At 42.0% G+C, this 21,251-nt stretch overlaps 2 protein-coding genes across 2 annotated transcripts in view; both read right to left on the minus strand.

Annotated features, from left to right (window-relative positions):
• Positions 1 to 1,274: 1,274 nt before the first annotated feature.
• Positions 1,275 to 17,660, minus strand: LOC311009182 (interleukin-13 receptor subunit alpha-1-like). Its single transcript, XM_084003197.1, has 10 exons — positions 17,365 to 17,660; positions 6,747 to 6,883; positions 6,370 to 6,532; positions 6,178 to 6,280; positions 5,878 to 6,026; positions 5,166 to 5,296; positions 4,944 to 5,079; positions 3,843 to 3,933; positions 3,067 to 3,151; positions 1,275 to 2,976 (listed from the first exon to the last, which is right to left on the minus strand). Exons 1-10 carry the CDS (start codon positions 17,435 to 17,437, stop codon positions 2,881 to 2,883), a joined length of 1,164 nt encoding a protein of 387 aa, XP_083859323.1. The 5' UTR covers positions 17,438 to 17,660; the 3' UTR covers positions 1,275 to 2,880.
• A 1,552-nt stretch (positions 17,661 to 19,212) lies between these two features.
• dock11 (dedicator of cytokinesis 11) overlaps positions 19,213 to 21,251 on the minus strand; it is a 54,992-nt gene continuing 52,953 nt past the window's right edge. Inside the window, 1 exon segment of the mRNA XM_084003307.1 lies at positions 19,213 to 20,309. Within this exon segment, the coding sequence (XP_083859433.1) occupies positions 20,220 to 20,309 (90 nt within the window). The 3' untranslated portion in view covers positions 19,213 to 20,219.

A 21,251-nucleotide genomic window follows, 5' to 3' on the forward strand; every position in this document is an offset into this window, starting at 1 on the left:
AACTAATTTACATCTGTCAACAATTAATTACATTTACTATACCCAAACATATCCCAATTTAACACTATTTCATTGGTTTGTGGTTGGGAATTATTGAAACAGGGTGATAAGCAACTGCAGAGCAGTGCAGGGATGTAAAACCAAGTGTTTCTCAACCTTGGGGTCGAGGCCCCAAGTGGGGCCGCCTGGAATTCAAATGGGGTCGCCTGAAATGTCTAGTCATTTTAAAAAAAATTACTGATAATAATATATTTTTTAACTAGCCTAATTATTATTATTTTTTAAATTATGATTAAAAACACCACACAGAATCTTAAATAAACATTTTTTTTTATTGAAACAGGGTTCTTATGGTGATAAGCAACTGGTAGAGCAGTGCAGGGATGTAAAGCCAAGGGGGCCACTCCCCCCACCGCCCCCCCCCCCCCCCCCCCTTCCCAATCCACTCTCTCTCTCTCTACACGCACACACACACACACACACACACACACACACACACACACACACACACACACACACACACACACACACACACACACAAAACACACACAGTAGTATAGGCCAGGCCAGCCATATACAGATGTTAAGGAATTTCAAGACATGAATTTTCATTCCAGTTAATTAATGATAATCAAGTTAAAACCTTCTCTCTCACACAGTTTAATATAAAACCTCATGTTCATCCACTTAACGTCAGAATTACATGACTGTTTATACAACCAGATGTTCAGCATCACTTGATGTTCCACCTCTTCCTTTTCAATCAACGACAAAATGAACGTTGAAGTTCAACATGTTAGTTATTACTGAAAATAAAAGTGTAATTAGCCACACTGATCTGTTTTATTCGTGCTTATTTCTTTCTTTTTGACCTTGGGGTGGGTCAGGGGGGCAGTTCAGGCCAGGAGGACTTTTGTTTTGAGGGTTGAGTTGGGATTGACCTCGGTATTTGAAAAATCCTGGCTACGGCCTTGGTTGTTTTGTATATTAAATATATAAATGAATTGAAACAAGTTGAACCCAAGGAGAGGATGACTTATTAAGCTTATACATTTATTGCATAAAAATAAGGGAGACCTTGCAGAGGCTCCCGCAAATTATTATTGATTTCCGAATTTGGGAGGGAAGCAGCGACACAAGTACAAATACTTAAGTATTTCAATACTTGCTGATACTGATGAAATGAGTACTTAATACCATTACAGTTCTAACAATACGTTTTAATCAGACAATCCTCACTTTCTGACTAACAATGACATACAAATACAACATGATGCTTTTGCTGATATTTTAATATTCAACCTTGTGTTTTGCTTGAGTTTGCAGAGGAGATATTAATAATCAACTGATGAACCTGCCTTCAGTTACACGGTTAAAAGAAATATTAATGATAAAAAAAAAAACCTTAAGTGCCGGTTTCAGCTGACTGACAACACACAGGAATTTGAGTCTCTTTGTGTGTGTGTGGGAGGGGTATTAAATAACATACAAACAATATGAGGACATTCTAAACAGTATTATATAGGAACAGGTGCTTTCAAGTGTGAAAAATATTTAAAAAATAATATAAATAAGAAGGAAGAGAGAAAAAAACAATACAAAAACAGTAATTAAATAAAAAACAAGGCTAGGGCTTTTTTTTGTAAATCATATCCTTCCATTATGTTATACAGTTTCATTGCATTTCATTTTCACTACACATCTGCAATGTTTGTATATTTGAATGTTTTCCAATAAAAAAGGCATTAGCATGTCAATAAATGCCTGTCCAAGGGATTATTTGCATTATTGTTATTATTATTAGTGAACTCTATGAAGTAACATGATATTTTTTTAAATGTTTGTGAGGACATGAGTTGACATTTATGCAGGTTACTTTAGTAGAAATTGTAAAAAATTATGTATGTTATGACAGATATGTAAAAAAAATTACATATCTGTCAACACCAGCAATATCTGTAAGCTGAAACCAATTCAATCATATTGAACTATAGCCAATATATCCATCCATCCATCCATTGTCTACCGCTTATCCTGTATTCAGGGTCGCGGGGGGCTGGAGCCGATCCCAGCTGTTATTTGGCGAAGGCAGGGTATAGCCAATAAAGTCAGATATAAAATGTATTTGTACCCTTTGGCCTTGGATTTAAACTGACATATTGATGTAATTGTAAAATACATTGTGGCACACAATCACAACACAAACATTTTTTATTTCTCTTTCTATATTCTCCGTAACGAAGGCAGTGAGAATCATCAACGATCACCCAACCAAAGCATGTTGGGTAACGTTAAAAAGAAAGAGGGGACTGACATAAAAGAGCTTCACTCATGGTGATGTGGCACGATAACACAGATAACATCAAACCAACAGACCGACAGCCGAGTTATTACAGTTTAATATGTGCTTCAATACCTTCTCTATCATTTTCTTTTCCCCCAAAACAACGCCCAACACCACAGGTCAGATGTTGCTTCCTGCCCATTGTCTCGATGACGGTCCTACTGGCAGCTGCTCGTCGTTCCTACTAACAAGACTCATTCACTTTTCTTTCCCCTCGTCTTGAGTTCAGATCTGTTCCATTTGTTCAGCAGAAATTCTGGGAACAGCTCCTCCTACCAGTAGGTCAGTTCCCAGTAAAACCCACTCGGCCAGTCCAGCCCCGTGTCTCTGACCCAACACACGCACATGAATGTCTTGTGTTTTGCCGACCTCTGGTGGATGAAGTTCCTCCCTGGCTGCACGGGGACAGAATCAGGTCTCCCCTCAGCAGCAACAGACTTTATACCAGAAGAGGTCAGTGCAACGAAGCGTTTCAGCCCAGTGTTAAGCTACTCTGGAAGTAGTCCAGCTGCACTATGCGCATAGTGGTGAACATGTCAGGAGTACTGCTGGAGGATGGTGCTTTTGGGGATGAGGGTAATTCTGCATTCAACAGGCTCCGGTACCGGCGTGTACAGGCTCCCTGCTGTGGCCTGAAAACACAGAACAGTGTAGTGAGTGTTTGTGGAGAGAGGGCGAGCAGGAGCATACACAATGTTTATGTTTATTGTCCTCTAATATACCTTAAGTTCTTTGTTTCCGTTCATCATCGTTTCCTTGAATATTGCAGAAGGATCTGGTATGTCGGGGCAGATAATGGCGCTGTGCCTGCAAACAGACAGAAATCAACAACAAACACACGAAGGTTTCCACCACCAAAATGTCCCATTTAGAATATGATAACACTGTTTGCCTGTTATCATAACAGGCAAACAGTCACCTCCTTTGATTAGGTAAACATGGTGGAAAGTGAAAAGACAGAAGTTTCAGGAACGTTCGGGGCAAAGGGGAACATTTTCACAGAAGTCGGGGGGGGGAAGTGCGGTTGCTGATTTTGAATGAGTACAATGGGATTCTTGCCCACTTCTACCTGAGGGCAGGGCTGACTAGCATGACTCGTTCCACACACACACACACACACACACACACACACACACACACACACACACACACACACACACACACACACACACACACACACACACACACACACACACACACACACACACACACACACACACACACAACCACGTACACTTAAAAGTTCCTCTCAGTGAACATTCCTTCCCTATGACACTTTATTGCTCCATCTTAATGTATTTTTACTTCACTTGTTACATTAGTAACAACGCCCCAAGAGAGTCAAGTCCAAAAGCAACTTCCTGTGCTGCAATAATCTGAGTTCTTCGTTGCACATCTCATTAACGTCAGACATCCACCCTTGAAATAGGTTGCGTAACGTGGGTGTGAAACAGAGATGCACTTTGTACTGTAACTCTGTCCTGCAGCCCAAACGTACCTCCTGAAGCAGTAGCAGGCCAGGACCATGAAGAAGGACAGCACGAGGGGGATGAGGATGGCGACCACAGTCAGGGTCTCGTCGTTTTCACCTGTGATGAGTGACACGTTGTTATGGATAGAAAAGTGCTGCAGTGCACAAGGAAATGGAGAAACATATACATCTCTGTGCAGATAAACACCAAACATCAGCGGTGGGATCTAAGTAAGAATGTAACTAACATTCAATCAAGTACTGCTACTTAAATACAAAATACTGAGCATGTCTTTATTCTTCCACTTGTGCCATGTGTTACTTATTAGATTTGAATTTTGAATCATGTATCTCCAGATGTAGTTTGTATTCACACGTCTATTCCAGTAAAGGATCCACATACTATTTGTCAGACGTAATCTCTAAAATATGAAAAGCAGCCTGTACCAAACACGGAACCAATATTAGAGTGCCGTCAGACGTGATGGGGAACAACTGATGGAAACCAATACTACGACTACTACTACTACTACTACTACTACTAATAATAATAATAATAATAATAATAATAATAATAATAATAATAATATAATCAATTGTATTTGTATAGCGTTTTTCCAAACACAAAGATGCTTTACAAAAAATACATAAAAAATACTAGCCAATTGATGATTTAAACATCATTACATGCTGATTTGCACGTTCTCTCTTAGTGGAAGTAAAGGGTAAGAAGAGGAAACAGTGATTATTTAAGAATCCAGCATTTCTGTTGTCACAACTGCTATGAGCAAAGGGCAACATTTTTAATTTGATTGTACTTTATCTATTAGTTAACGTTAACATTTTGGTAGCACATTACAACCCTGAAATACATGCATGATGTCACAACGGTTATGTTTACCAGTACTGTACCCAGTTAAATATTTCACTCAGTACTTACAAAATATCTACCGTAGAATTGATTTGTTCTTTCCTGACTCCAGCTTTAAGTACGACGATATTAAACCCAACATTAAAGGGGCCTTGCACAGAAAGTGCCGGTTGATTGCACTGAACTACAGACTGTAGTGTGAAACCAGTGTGAAACCAGTGTGAAACCAGTGGAAGTCTAATTCATGGGACAGTTACCAATCTGCACAACGGCGCCAAAGTCGCTGGATATGTTTTTGGTGTTGTAGCGAGTGTTGACTCTGGATTGGAACTCGTAAAGGCATCCTCTCTCGTAGGGCACCGACTTGATTGGAGACTCGTACGCATGGCATCCCTAAAATAACAAGCACACAAAACCACAGTGTTGCTTTTGGTGACGTTAACATTTCATTAACATACTACTTCCTTCAGACTACTCACTTGGTCCTTATTGCATTTCTTGTAGCAGTAGTGGTACACCCAACTGAGGTTCTTTGCGATCTCTGGCGGGTCCCAGCTCAGGATGAGTTTGTCTCCTTCTGCTTTGACGCTCAGCTCTGGTGGATGAACCACTGGGGAGATTGCAAAATAGATAAGCTGTTGCCCATAAAGTTGGAATATTTAGTTTTCAGACACAATCCTCTGTTTATTCCTATTTAAATGCATCAGTAAGGTGCAATGATTACATTATGCGTCCCGATTACCCAGGTGAAATTCATTCCTGCTATTTGTTTACACTATAAAAGACACAGCAAATGTTTTATATGTATTTCCACAATGCAAAATGACTAGGGGTGAGCAAAAAAATACCAAGAATTCATGAAAAAAATCGGTTTGTTTGTTCTTTTATATTAAAAACGTGCATATTAAGCATGAATGAATGTAATCTTTGGTCTTAGATTTGCCTTTTTTTGTATTTATATTATTAATAAATAATAATAATAATAATCTGTTCTATTCAACACATTAAAATGCAGTCATGCCATCATTTGCCACACCCGCCTTTATAGGCTCAGAGGACTGGAGTCGATCCTGAAACATGGACTGAATCAAAAAACGATTTTGAATGGAAAATCGATTCTGAATCGAACCGTGAGACGACCCACAGATTCCCGACCCCTAGTAATGACATTAATAATGAGGAGGCACTCACTTAGTTTTGGGGCTTTAACGGTGCTCCGTCCAGTTTCAGTCTCCACATACATGGAGATTTCTTGGACACCATCATGTTTCAGGGAGCAACCACTCCTGGTCTCGGTGCTGTAAGGCTCCTCGCACTTTTTAAAATCATGCCCACAAACCCTGTGATGGGAGTAAATGAGGGATGAAGCATTTCACTTATGTTACTCCAGCAAGTTAAAAACAAATATTGGTCCCTCAGAATCTCAACAGCCACCATTAAAACTGTACATACTGTTCATACTTCTTTATTTCCTGTTGCTGGAAGGCTCACCTGTAACTCAGATTAAACGACGTCATTCTCGGCATCCAGGAACAGTTCATGATGTCGGAACCGTTTTGGCGGGAGAGTAAACATTTGATGTCCTTCAGCTCAGCTGTTGAGAGCAAAAACAAAGAGGTCACATTTGTGGCAAGATTCAAACGTGACTTTAAAGCATCGTCGTGGACGTTTTCAGCGTCTTACTTCGGGGCTTGGTGGCATGAATGGTGATGGACACGGATTTGTTTTCACTCCGATTTTGGCAGGATTGATCAACAGTCCAAATCAAGTATGTCCATTGATCTGAACCTATCTCTTCTGTATAACAGTACGCTAAAAAAGACGTCTCTTTGGTTTTCTGTATATCCTGGAGGAAAAACAACACAGGCGTTAATGCTGCTGATTGGAACAGACCAGCAGAAAGACGAGTGAGTCTGATATAAATTACTGTATTTAATGGTTGATTTAAGAGTGTGATTTGTTGTCACACAGAAGAGTAGGCCGACTTTCCAAAGTGTTGACTTCCGTGAATGAAAGAACCAATGAATGAATACAATGATAAATAAATAGCACTTTCCTACCTTAGGTAAACCATTCTGCCGGTTGTATTTATATTCGAACTCGCCGGCCGGCAGACCGCTGGGCTTCTGCCAGGACACCTCCACAGTGAACGAGTTGAGCCACTTATAAGACAGCCCTGTCGGTGGAGGAGGGCACGCTGTAGGAAGAGGAAAGTATAGAAATGAACCTTCACCCTGCTTGGTCCTGATCCTGAACCCTGAGTAAACCTGTCCCAGATGACCTGAGAGGTCTGGACACGACTGGACAGGTGAGATGTTAAATGATAAATGGTCCTCATTTATATAGCGCTTTTATCCAAAGCGCTTTACAGTAATGACTGACATTCACCCATTCATTCACACGTTCACACACCGACAGCGGAGTCAACCACGCAGGGCGACAGCCAGCTCGTCAGGAGCAATTAGGGTGAGGTGTCTTGCTCAGGGACACCAGGCACTTAGCTAGGAGGAGCCGGGGATCGAACCAGCAATCTTGCAGTTGCCAGCCAACCAGCTCTACCTCCTGAGCTGAACCCTAAAGGACCGGTGTGATGTTAAAGGACAGGTGTGATGTTTAAGGACAGGTGTGATGTTAAAGGACAGGTGTGATGTTTAAATACAGGTGAGATGTTTAAGGACAGGTGTGATGTTTAAATACAGGTGAGATGTTTAAGGACAGGTGTGATGTTAAAGGACAGGTGTGATGTTTAAGGACAGGTGTGATGTTAAAGGACAGGTGTGATGTTTAAGGACAGGTGTGATGTTTAAGGACAGGTGTGATGTTTAAGGACAGGTGTGGTGTTAAAGGACAGGTGAGATGTTAAAGGACAGGTGTGATGTTTAAGGACAGGTGTGGTGTTTAAGGACAGGTGAGATGTTTAAGGACAGGTGAGATGTTAAAGGACAGGTGTGATGTTTAAATACAGGTGAGATGTTTAAGGACAGGTGTGATGTTTAAGGACAGGTGTGATGTTTAAATACAGGTGAGATGTTTAAGGACAGGTGAGATGTTTAAATACAGGTGAGATGTTTAAGGACAGGTGTGATGTTAAAGGACAGGTGTGATGTTTAAGGACAGGTGTGATGTTTATATACAGGTGTGATGTTAAAGGACAGGTGTGATGTTTAAATACAGGTGAGATGTTTAAGGACAGGTGTGATGTTAAAGGACAGGTGTGATGTTTAAGGACAGGTGTGATGTTTATATACAGGTGTGATGTTTAAGGACAGGTGTGATGTTAAAGGACAGGTGTGATGTTTAAGGACAGGTGTGATGTTTAAGGACAGGTGTGATGTTTATATACAGGTGTGATGTTTAAGGACAGGTGAGATGTTTAAGGACAGGTGTGATGTTTAAATACAGGTGTGATGTTTATATACAGGTGAGATGTTAAAGGACAGGTGAGATGTTTAAGGACAGGTGTGATGTTTAAGGACAGGTGAGATGTTTATATACAGGTGTGATGTTTATATACAGGTGAGATGTTAAAGGACAGGTGAGATGTTTAAGGACAGGTGTGATGTTTAAGGACAGGTGAGATGTTTATATACAGGTGTGATGTTTATATACAGGTGAGATGTTTAAGGACAGGTGTGATGTTTAAGGACAGGTGTGATGTTTAAGGACAGGTGTGATGTTTAAGGACAGGTGAGATGTTTAAGGACAGGTGAGATGTTTAAGGACAGGTGTGATGTTTAAGTACAGGTGAGATGTTTAAATACAGGTGAGAAGTTTCAATACAGGTGTGATGTTTAAAGGAAAACACCACCGCATTTCCATACTGAACTATGTTCTGCTCTGATGTTAGACGAGGTGATACATACCTCCCTCTCCTCTGTGCGTGCACTCAATGGCTCTTGCGCGCACTCCGCGCAGCGCTAATTTGCTAGCATGTAGCTTGTCCCAGTATATTCCTTAGGATCCAAAGGGGGGTGAAGTTAGAAGCGAGCAAGCACTTCCACGTTGTCCCTATTTAAATACGGTTACGTGAGTAGTTACACGACCCAAGTTTGGTTACACAAAATGAAACATGCCAATTTTTCTAAGCGGATAACAAGGATAACTATATAGTATGGCGGAATAACAACTGGAAGCACTTCGACCTCGGCGCAGTAATATCATCACTCAAAACATGACGGGACTATACCTTCTGCTTGTTTTCACAACCCTGTACGATCCACGTTATAACCATGATGTTTGATTGTTCACAAACTATCTTACTACAACCTGATGCTTCCTCAACTGTGCACAAACTACTACAGGTAGTGCAGGCGGCGGCGTGCAGGTCACGTAGGTTCTATTGACGGAAGTAAGAGGGGGAGCGGAGTGATGATATTACTGCGCCGACGTCGAAGTGCTTCCAGTTGTTATTCCGCCATACTATATAGTTATCCTTGTTATCCGCTTAGAAAAATTGGCATGTTTCATTTTGTGTAACCAAACTTGGGTCGTGTAACTACTCACGTAACCGTATTTAAATAGGGACAACGTGGAAGTGCTTGGTCGCTTCTAACTTCACCCCCCTTTGGATCCTAAGGACAAGCTACATGCTAGCAAATTAGCGCTGCGCGGAGTGCGCGCAAGAGCCATTGAGTGCGCGCACAGAGGAGAGGGAGGTATGTATCACCTCGTCTAAGATCAGAGCAGAAAATAGTTCAGTATGGAAATGCGGTGGTGTTTTCCTTTAAGGACAGGTGAGATGTTTAAGGACAGGTGAGATGTTTAAATACAGGTGTGATGTTTAAATACAGGTGAGATGTTTAAGGACAGGTGAGATGTTTAAATACAGGTGTGATGTTTAAATACAGGTGAGATGTTTAAGGACAGGTGAGATGTTTAAATACAGGTGTGATGTTTAAATACAGGTGTGATGTTTAAATACAGGTGAGATGTTTAAGGACAGGTGAGATGTTTAAATACAGGTGTGATGTTTAAATACAGGTGAGATGTTTAAGGACAGGTGAGATGTTTAAATACAGGTGTGATGTTTAAATACAGGTGAGATGTTTAAGTACAGGTGTGATGTTTATATACAGGTGTGATGTTTAAATACAGGTGTGATGTTTATATACAGGTGTGATGTTTAAGGAGAGGTGAGATGTTTATAGACAGGTGTGATGTTTAAGGACAGGTGAGATGTTTATATACAGGTGTGATGTTTAAGGAGAGGTGAGATGTTTATAGACAGGTGTGATGTTTAAGGACAGGTGTGATGTTTATATACAGGTGTGATGTTTATATACAGGCAGGGTTTTTCCTGCGTTCAAAATTGCGAGGCGGCCGCCTCCAGCTAATTTCGTGCCGCCCCCAGCTTTTTTCTTAATTTTGTGCCGCCATATCGCTCTGCCCCCAGCTATGGATGTCATTTTAACTGCAGTTGCTGCATTGCGCCACTATGGGGGCGCTGTATCAACAGCGCGTCGAACGAGTGACAGACGAGCCCGAGACGGCCCCATCATGGGTTTGGCAAAGTAGCGGGTTTGGACCGCATAATTTTCGAGGGAGACTTACAGACTCTAGCATCAGGTATCCCGAGGTATAGGAGGAGGGACCGCAGCGAGACCCGCCGCCACCCGCCGGCGCTGCCCTCGTTTCCCCCACGAGAGCGGTCCCGTCGGGGTTACGCACGCGTAACGCGGTCAGCCGGAGACTGAAAGTCCACCGACTGCCGCGCCCGCACATGCGGTCCCGACGGGGGCCCATCCCCGGCCCGAAGGTCGGGGAAGGAGGGAAGGAGGGGGGAGCGCGCCGAACGAAGTGACAGACGAGCCCGAGACGGCCCCATTATAGGTTTAACAAAGTAGCGGGTTTGGACCGCATGATCATCCGATTTTTGGGGAGATTACAGGTCACGTTAGCCATCCTAAAGGATGTTGCCCGCGGACCCCCACGAGGAGGTGTGACCCAACCGATTGTTCTTTACTAGACTCTGTATCCACGTGTTCCCCTGTGACTCCGGTTTCCATTTATAAGAGAGTCATAGTTACTCCCGCCGTTTACCCGCGCTTCATTGAATTTCTTCACTTTGACATTCAGAGCACTGGGCAGAAATCACATCGCGTCAACACCCCCCATGGGCCTTCGCGATGCTTTGTTTTAATTAAACAGTCGGATTCCCCTGGTCCGCACCAGTTCTAAGTCAGCTGCTAGGCGCCAGCCGAGGCGACCCACCGGGACCACCGCGTGAACGGGGCCCGACGGGCACCGTAGCTGGGGGAGATCCGCGAGAAGGGCCCGGCGCGCGTCCAGAGTCGCCGCCGCCGACCGCCGTACCATCACAAGCAGGAGTGAATGGCAAAATCGTGTGCTTTCTTGCTGTTTTCCCCCTCGGGTATCACGTGAATTGGGCGTTCCCGGGGGCGTTCCCAGGTTGCCGACTGGATCTATCTGTATACAGGTGTGATGTTTACATACAGGTGTGATGTTTAAGGACAGGTGTGATGTTTATATACAGGTGTGATGTTTACATACAGGTGTGATGTTTAAGGACAGGTGTGATGTTTATATACAGGTGTGATGTTTAAGGAGAGGTGAGATGTTTATATACAAGTGTGATGTTTAAGGACAGGTGTGATGTTTAAGGACAGGTGAGATGTTTAAATACAGGTGTGATGTTTAAGGACAGGTGAGATGTTTAAGGACAGGTGAGATGTTTAAATACAGGTGTGATGTTTAAAGACAGGTGAGATGTTTAAGGACAGGTGAGATGTTTAAATACAGGTGTGATGTTTAAGGACAGGTGTGATGTTTAAGGACAGGTGAGATGTTTAAATACAGGTGTGATGTTTAAAGACAGGTGAGATGTGGTCCATGTTGCTGGTGTTGGTCAGGATCTTGATTCTTGCTATGTTTTTAAGGTTGTATGTGTCAGGTCTGAGTCCATAACTACACCAAGATGTCTGACTTGGTCTGTCCTCCAACCTGCATCTCTGAGACCAAAAACAATGACTTCTGTCTTTTCTGCATTGAGCTGGAGGAAGTTCTGGCTCATCCACTCGTGATGTGTTGGATACACTGACTCAGTGAACGTAAGGGACTGTAGTCACCTGACTGTGTTCCTCTTTTTCCTCGATGGGGAATCTTTTCTTCCAGGAACAACTTTGGTCGAAAACAGTCATAACATTGGAACTGAAACTATTCAGAAGGGTGTTGACGGAGGCCTAGGGCAGTGGCTGAAGGTGTGAAAGCCTGGGTGAACAATGCACAGGTGTTCTCATTAATCCAACACCTTCTGATGACCTCTGGTTCACCTTGCTAGGGCAACATCAGTCACCTCAACATCAGAACTGTTGGAAATAATCAGAGCTGATATATTTCCCTTGTTATGTGTCGGATCAGTTACATGCTGAGAGTCCAAAGTTGTCCAGATTGTTCAAGCGTTCTTTTGCATTTACATCATTCAGATTATCAACATGAATATTAAAAAAACAAACAAATACAACACAGTCAAAATCAATGCAGGCAACATCTTCAAAAGAGTGACTCCACCTCCTTTCTTGTAGCTTGATTCAATAAGAACCAGGTTTTAGACAAAAACATGAAACCAAGGTTGTGCTTTATAATAAAATCATTGTTTAAATATGATTTGCCTGCTAAAGACCTGACATTTAATAACATTAATTTAAATGAAAGTCATATCATCTGAAGAATGAATTAATGACGCTGGTAGGATAAAATAATCCTGCGGCTCAATAATCCAAGTTTCTAATTATAGTGTCGGCCTTCAAACGTTTCCAAAGAATTCCATTTTGTTGACGTGTCGGCAAATAACGCCCGTCTGCACCTGAACTTAACCTGTCAAGTCAAGTGAGCCGACACTGATTTGGGCAATTTTGGTGACTCATCATTTCTTTTTGCACGTATATCTTACAATCACTGTCGGGGAGAGCGGAGTCTGTTGGGACAGAGTCTGTTTATCTTGAAATCTACAGTGTGCAAGTCATTTTTTTTCTCTCTTGCCAGTTTTTTCCTGACATACTATAAGAAGTATAGCCTTAGCCAGGGGCAAACATCTCCAGAGGTCGATAATATTTTAGAAGGTTGAAAGATTATTTTCAATGTACCTTTTAAATTAAACCCTTGGTTAAATGAATGTATTGATTTTTAACTGTATGTATTTTTTACTGCTGGACCCCAGGAAGAACAGCTGGGTCTGTGCCAGAGCTAATGGGGATCCTAATAAACTAAACTAAACTAAACTAAACTATTTTAAGTTATGCCAAGCTTTGGTTTGTTTCCAAAGGTTTGTGGAACCTTTCTGGTTGCCCTTACCGTAAATGCAAAGTAGAGGCACCACTACTTCTTAAAAAAGGGACTATTTGTAAAACAAGGCAGTTACTGAGCAGCAGAGTTGATATTTTTTATTCAAACTCGACAGAAAAGGCTTTTGGTAGTTTGGCGATCTCTTTTACATTGTGTATCCCCCCTAAAATAATCATCCTCAGTCTTTGCAGAAAGATTCTTTGATTTGTGACTTTCAAACCGAGGCTAAATAAACCATAGTATTAGTTGGCTAATTAATTTAGTGGCCAAGAAATAACTGCAGTCAAGCCAGCCCCCCACCTTGTGTTGCAGTATAATGTAATACTAGGCATTACAGCAAGAGCACTGAAGTACAGACGTCAAAATAAAAGCAACCTTCCGGTGAACGAGATTTCCTGTTCACATCCTTCAATAAGTTAATAATTCCTTCAGGAATAAATTAATTAATTAACAAACAAAAGTTGAATACATACATTAATGAAACAAGATAAATGAATAGGAAATAATACATTCACATAATGAATGATAAGTCAAAAACACTTAGAAATATCACCTGCAACTGTATTTCAGACAAAAATGTTATTCCAATTGTGTGATTATTAACTCATATTAAAAAAGAATACAGTTCCAAAGACGTATCTGACTTTAAACGATATAACGCCATCTCAAATTCAGAAAACTCAAGGATGCACAACTAATTAATTAAAATCTCATATGTGAACTACAGAGGAATTGTAAACTGTAGATAAATTAACAAAATAAGTAGAGACACAATGTCTGAGTGTAAGAAAATAGGATTAATGTAGATCAGATATTAAAGTATAGAGCTATTTGTATATATATATATATCAGTGTTTCCCCTACCATTGTACAGGCCTGGCGGCCCGCCAGGCCAAGGAGACCTGCCGCCAGGCCAAAAAAAAAAATCAATATACCAAAAATAAGCCACCTATCAATTCATTCATAAATCAATAATCATTTACATTAGGAGCGCCTCCGCGCAGCACAGCAGACTTGCTCCGCAAGACGCGCGGCCGCAACAATCCTCGCCGCGCGCTCCCGCTACGTTCTTCTTCCGTGTACTTTACGCGCTTGTTGTTGTTCTGATGCCGTTCCGCCTCGTTAAACCACCACGATGTCGCTTTCTACTTTGGAAACACGAAAAGTTTACATTGTATTTTGATAAGCTGTTGCACTCTTCAGACTCGTGGTGTGAGCGGAACCGGACCGGTACCGGACCCGGACCGGTACCAGACCCGGAACCGGACCGGTGCATTTATAAGAAAAATGCCGCTGTGTGTCTCCGTCCAAAATCCGCTTTCCTCGCGCTGCCTGCTCGCACAGATCCGCTCGTGCGCACATTCGCTGATGCAGGTCGAGTGTTGTCGAGAAATAAATGCAGAGACGGTGCTCCTTAAAAACAACATCAAGCCATGCGTGTGAAGTATTAGGACGTGATGACGTATGTACAACCGGCTAACGGGCCAAAGCCCGTTTGTGCTGGAGCCGAGGCACGCTACTGATCGCGCCCTTAGGCAGCCTATGTTAATAAAATAAGGATTGTTTTTTGATAAGCTGTGGAACTCTGAGTTAACCTATTTCTACCTGAATTTCTATCAACTATTAGGCTGTTGAGTAAACCTATAACTTATATTTTACTTGATAAAATAAGACAATATATGCACTCATATGTCGTTGTAGTGTTTTACAGTATCTGTAGCTATTAATGTGATGCTCCTCATTTTCCAGACATATTTTTCCGGCCCATAATTTTGCATCATTTCCATCAACCGGCACCTTAATAAGTCACTCTCTCCTTGAATCCTTGAAAACCTTGAATACACTCTGGTTGAACAAAAATGTTGAATGCAAATATAATAATTGCAGAATAGCAGACTGCTTGTTGTGCCACCTGACTTAATCCAACTGCACCAATACACCATCCCACACGTCTCGTCTGTTTAGGGTTTTTTCGGTGGGTACCACCGGGCCTGAAAAAAATTCTAGGGGAAACACTGTATATATATATATACAATATTGCCAAAAGTTTTCGCTCACCTGCCTTGACTCATATAAGTTTAAATGACATCCCATTCTTAATCCATAGGGTTTAATATGACGTCGGTCCACTCTTTGCAGCTATAACAGCTTCAACTCTTCTGGAAGGCTTTCCACAAGGTTTAGCAGTGTGTTTATGGGACTTTTTGACCATTCTTCCAGAAGCGTATTTATGAGGTCACACACTGATGTTGGACGGGAAGGCCTGGCTCTCAGTCTCCACTCTAATTCATCCCAAAGGTGTTCTATCGGGTTGAGGTGCAGGCCAGTCAAGTTCATCCACACCAAACTCTCTCCTCCATGTCTTTATGGACCTTGCTTTGTGCACTGGTGCACAGTCATGTTGGAACAGGAAGGGGCCGTCCCCAAACTGTTCCACAAAGTTGGGAGCATGGAATAGTCCAACATCTCTTGGTATGCTGAAGCATTCAGAGTTCCTTTCACTGGAACTAAGGGGCCAAGCCCAGCTCCTGAAAAACAACCCTACACCATAATCCCCCTCCACCAAACTTTACACGCGGCACAACGCAGTCAGACAAGTACCGTTGTCCTGGCAACCACCAAACCCAGACTCGTCCATCAGATTGCCAGATGGAGAAGCGTGATTGGTCCCTCCAGAGAACGTCTCCACTGCTCTAGAGTCCAGTGGCGGCGTGCTTTACACCACTGCATCTGACGCTTTGCATTGCACTTGCTGATGTATGGCTTGGATGCAGCTGATCGCCATGGAAACCATTCAATGAAGCTCTCTACTGTTCTTGAGCTAATCCGAAGGCCACATGAAGTTTGGAGGTCTGTAGCGATTGACTCTGTAGAAAGTTGGTGACCTCTGTGCACTCTGTGCCTCAGCATCCGCTGACCCCGCTCCATCATTTTACGTGGTCGACCACTTCTTAGCAGAGTTGCTGTCGTTCCCAATCTCTTCCACTTTGTTTTAATCCCACTGACAGTTGACTGGAATATTTAGGAGTGAGGACATTTCACGACTGGACTTGTTGCACAGGTGGCATCCTATCACAGTACCACGCTGGAATTCACTGAGCTCCTGAGAGCGACCCATTCTTTCACACATGTTTGTAGAAACAGCCTGCATGCCTAAGTGCTGCTTTTATACACCTGTGGCCATGGAAGTGATTGAACACCTGATTTCAATTATTTGGATGGGTGAGTGAATACTTTTGGCAATATAGTGTATGTGTATAAATAAAGCACTTGTAAATTGTGTAACAGTGTGTCATTTAAGAATGCATATAATCCAAATGGCTGTATATACTCATTTCTGAACTATATTAATCATATTTTCTTACACCCAGAAACACACACATGCACACTGAGACTGTTTTGTTAAAAAAAAAAATGTTGTTTTGTTTTTTGTGAATCCAAGTTGGTGAAAAAGACTGATGGTCGTTAAAATATTTCAGTTATTAGATAAACATTGTCATCTATTATTTAATTTTTAAGGAGATGCCTATTTGTTAATGTTACATTCATATATTTGATGCATTTTATCCTTTTTTATTCTTTATTTCCTCATTGTCTGTGTGGGGAAGAAACCGATCCCAGCTGACGTAGGGCGTAGGTCTACAGGTAACAAGTCTATCACAGGGCTGACATGTAGAGACAAACAAGCATTCACACTCACTTTCACGCCTACGGGCAATGTAGCGTCAATGAACCTATCCCCACCCTACATGTCTTTGGTCTGTGGGAGGAAGCCGGAGAACCCTGGGACTCAAACCGGCCACGGTGCTAACCACGACACCACGCAGCCCACATTTAGACCATTTCCCCTAAATCTGAACATAGAGGGAAGACAGTTCATACATGATATTTTAAAGGACTTTTATTTAGAAATCCTACATCAGAATAAAACACTGGGAATGTACAGTGAATTTCTGAATTCGAGGTGGTGGTGCTGTCATATTTAGGTCAGATTGGTTTCAGGAAATGTATTCTTTATTATATTATATTATATTACATTATATTAAGTTTCAGTGTTGGAGTTTTTTTTTTTTGCAGGCGCTAATTATTGTTTTCCTTATTTCCTATTTACCCATTTTGTTTCAATTAACGTACCTCTTACCGTAATGCCTGGTACAGAGCGCAAACCCATACGGGGGTGGTATGACTGTTATTGGAAGTGGAGGCTGTTTTGCAGTGAGAAAAGAAGCAGTAGGCTACATCCAGAATGACACACTGAGGAGTTCATATTATGGGTTTGCTAATTGCACTCGAGTGTTGTGTTGTTTGATATATCTGACACCTCATGCGAGGTCTCATGACAGCGAGAGTCCTATTTGGTAACGAAGGGGTGTTTACCTGCTTTGCAATGGTGTCCCGTGATCATGGCGCTCAGCGTGAGGAGGGCGAGAAAGTCCCGAGGGTGCGTCATGTTGTCCCCGAGCGTCGGAGCGTGTAGTCCGCCTGGAAGCGAGTGATGCTGCTGGGATCTTCCAGAGTCCAAATAAAAAAGTATATTGTCGCTGTTAAAAAAGGGTAAATATATACGAGACTATGATGGGAAAAAAGGAAGAAAAATCAACCAGACGGGTGAAATGAGGCAGTGACGCCGGACGCACCTTGCGAGTGTCAGCAGGAGGCTCCGCGGCGTCTACCGGGAAGAGCGGGGCGGAGTCGGTGGGAGAGTGGGCGGGAAGCTGCGATCACAGCGCGGCGGCGGTGGCGGGGACACACCGGGAAATGTCTTCCCCGACAAGACCTCCTACTATGGTCAGTCCTTCTCGCATTCAGCCCAATCACACTCCTGTATCATCTCAGACATCCATAACAGCAGCTCCCTCAAACTATTCTCACTAGTCAGAATGGTAATGAAGCACAGTCATAGGAAACAATGCGTCTAGATGTTTAAAACTTGATTTCCTACTCTAACATTATGTATATATATCCCCATAATTCAGTTTAGGATATCTGAAGATCCTTAAAAAGTGAAGTGTTTCACATTAAAAGCTAGACTGGATCAGTAATTACATTCTTCCATGGTCAAAATGAACATTATAGATATCCACAATGACTTACTTGTGCACTTTTTCCCATTCATGTGTATTGGGCTTTTAAATATAGATATCCACAGTTACATTTGAGAAATGTCATCATTTTAATTTCAGATATCCATAATGAAAAAACATTCCAGATATCCATAATGAAAAAACATTCCAGATATCCATGATGACGTTTAGCCACTTGTGAGCAACTGCTTTTCATTATGATGAGGCTAAGCTTCACCACTCATGAGAGGGGTATCATATTGTAAGACAAAAAGATTGTGTAAACTACAGACCCTATTTTAGGCATGGAACCAACACACTGACTGCGAGACCAGCGAACCAAAAGGGCCAAAAAGCGAACTAATGTCCATGTTTTTGGTCTCGTTCCTGCAGCACTCTGGACTCACAGTATAGAAGCTAAAGACTTCCGTTGGGAGACTTCGTAAGTGTGTCCATACATTTGTCTCCAGGAAGTCGTCAGGCTCTAAATGAGTCTGTGAATCATTAAGCCTTTGTGATAATGGATTTATGCTGCAGCAAACAGCAGAGTGAACAAACCCATGGCGAGACAGAGGAAACATAACATACGTTCGATCTCAGCAAGTTTTCTTTTCTGCTCTTGTGAAAAAATGCATAAATGAGTGAGCAAGTTTTCACTTAAATCGTGGCATTTGTTTGCCCTTTAAATCTTAAATTAATAAAGTGAGTCATAACGTCGGGGACAGATTACAGAAAAGTGGTGAAAATGACATGACATCTTGTGAAGCGTCTAAAACAATAATAGACCTTGCAGTAAAACAGCTTGTTGTCTGTCTCTGAGGTCAATAAATAACTGTCAGTCTCAGTAGTTTTTCCAGGTTTTATTGAAAAATGGCTTTACAAAGTAAGTTTGACAAGCAGCTGCACTTAGTTATGCAATGCAATAAGAATGAAACAACAAATCTCTCTGCTAGGACAGGTTTGGACTGAATAGTCCAACATGTTACAAATATAAATACATACATACAGTACGTACAAACATACAAGGATGCAGAATTCACTTTACAGCCTGGCAACAAACTATGTACATTTGCTTAAATATTATTCATCTATCTGCTAATTACAGTGTAGCACTTGTGAATACTGTAAGTAACCGGCGTGTGATGAAGGTCTTATTACTTGAGAAGGGAGTCTTTCCAGAAGGCGAAGCACAAAGGCACTGGATCTTAACCTAACGTGAGGAAGTCATTCACTCATCGGACTGAAGAAGGCCAGTTTGTCCTGATAAAGGATTCTGTTTCACTTATTGTTCTAAAGCTCTGATTTTCTTTTCTTCCTGCTATTACATGATTCATGACCTCAAACACAACATTGTTATTGGAATGGAAGGCGGTCACTGGACTTCTTAGAGCAGCTTCATCACAACCCCGAGGTTTATCTTTCCTGTTACTTTGGAACGGGCAACAAGGCATTTGTTATGAAAGAAACCAGGAAGTAACTTTGGCCTGGCGCTGTCTATAAGCTGCTGCTCCTTAGACGTCACTTGTTTGTTTATCACCGGCTGGCTGGAATGCGCTGCAAGCCTTTTAACCCCTTGGCTTGACTGAATACTCTATCTCAATGCTTTCCGGTCCAGTTGGGATATCACTCTCCCTGCTGGCATGACACAAAGCCTGGCCAAAGAAAACACACGTGAAAAGACGGTGCAGTCTTCTACCAGTCGACTCAAGTCGTAAAAATGAATTCTGGAAGGAGTGTGGTGCATAGATCTGAAGGGCAACGCTGCAGAGAGAGCAGGCGGAAGAAAATGTGTCTGTACAGTATCTCCTGAAGAAGAAACAACCTCGATCCTGCGGGGGAGGGGGGGGGGGAAAGGTGCGACCATGACTCAGCATAACACCGAAACCTGACATGCTGACATTAGATTGGTGTTGCTGCTGCGATACATTCTCTGAAATACTGCTGCTGTGGTTTGAATATTGCATCCAACTGTCGTGCTGCAATCTTTCACCCCAACCCTCTGCATATACTGCAAAAAAAAAAACGGCGTCTTCGTCCATGGCGCCTTTTGGGGAGCGTATCTGAGCAGACGTGAAACTGAGAGCCAACAGTTCGAGTCCTTGAGGGAGAAGTGAGTGGATATACGTTAGGGGCGGGTGGCGGCGGCAGCAGGGGAGCGAGGCCCGGCGGTCAGCCCAGGTCGGTGGCCGTCCCACTGATGGCACGGAACACATGGAGGGAGTTTTGTAACAGCGAGCGCATCATATCCTCCTGGTAGATCTGAGGTCAAAGCAAAACACAGAGGTCAGACACACAAAACTCAAATCTGCTGCCCACACACGGCTCAACACGACACGATGAGATGTTCTAATTACAGCAGGCATGCATAAAACACAGCTGACCCATTTCCACAAAATTTCCACATTTCCTTAATTCCTGAATTGAATTGTGTCTCATCTCGCTTTGTTTTCTCTATAATCATTGTGTTTGATGTGCTGAATAAATCTGGGGAACAGGCTTCCAACGTGGATTGTTGTGCATTTTCAACCAGCTAAAAAGTGTGGAGGCATCAGAATAGAAAGCACTTCCAGACAAAGAGTTTAGAGAAGTAAATGTCGACAAGATGATTATGATTGTTTTTTTGAATTGATGTGGTTCCACTTCTTTAAGAAGTTAGCACTCATTCGGGACAGGGAATTAACTCCATGTAGGTCACCATGAAAACTTTATTAATATATCATATTATGATGTTGGTTTAGAAAGGAGTGGCTGGATTTCTGTGTCACCTCAGTCAGCAGATAAGCCCACTTGAACTCTGAACTATTTTGTTAATTTATTTTGAAAATAAACATTCAATAATTGCTATTGGCCACAATTCCTTACTTTAAAGTCAATCTAAAATGCCCTTTTAACAATTTTAGATCACACCCGGACATATTGTGCACCTAATTTAACAATATATATGTAAATAAATATATTTTTACATCAAAATCCAATGTTTAATCCTTTCTGGAATCAATTAATCGGATGAATCGTGATTCTTACTTATGATTAATGTTTTAATACGTTTAAGACACACTCTCCCCTGCCAGCATGTAGTCTACTGAAAATGTTAAAAATAACCGAGCATATTTTAATTACATTTTTGTATTCAGCATAAAATATTATTCAGGTTTAATAAATATGTTATTTTTCACCTTTCAGAAGAATACAAATAGTCTC

Source organism: Eutrigla gurnardus (genome assembly GCF_963514095.1).
Source record: "Eutrigla gurnardus genome assembly, chromosome: 23".
Taxonomy (NCBI): domain Eukaryota; kingdom Metazoa; phylum Chordata; class Actinopteri; order Perciformes; family Triglidae; genus Eutrigla; species Eutrigla gurnardus.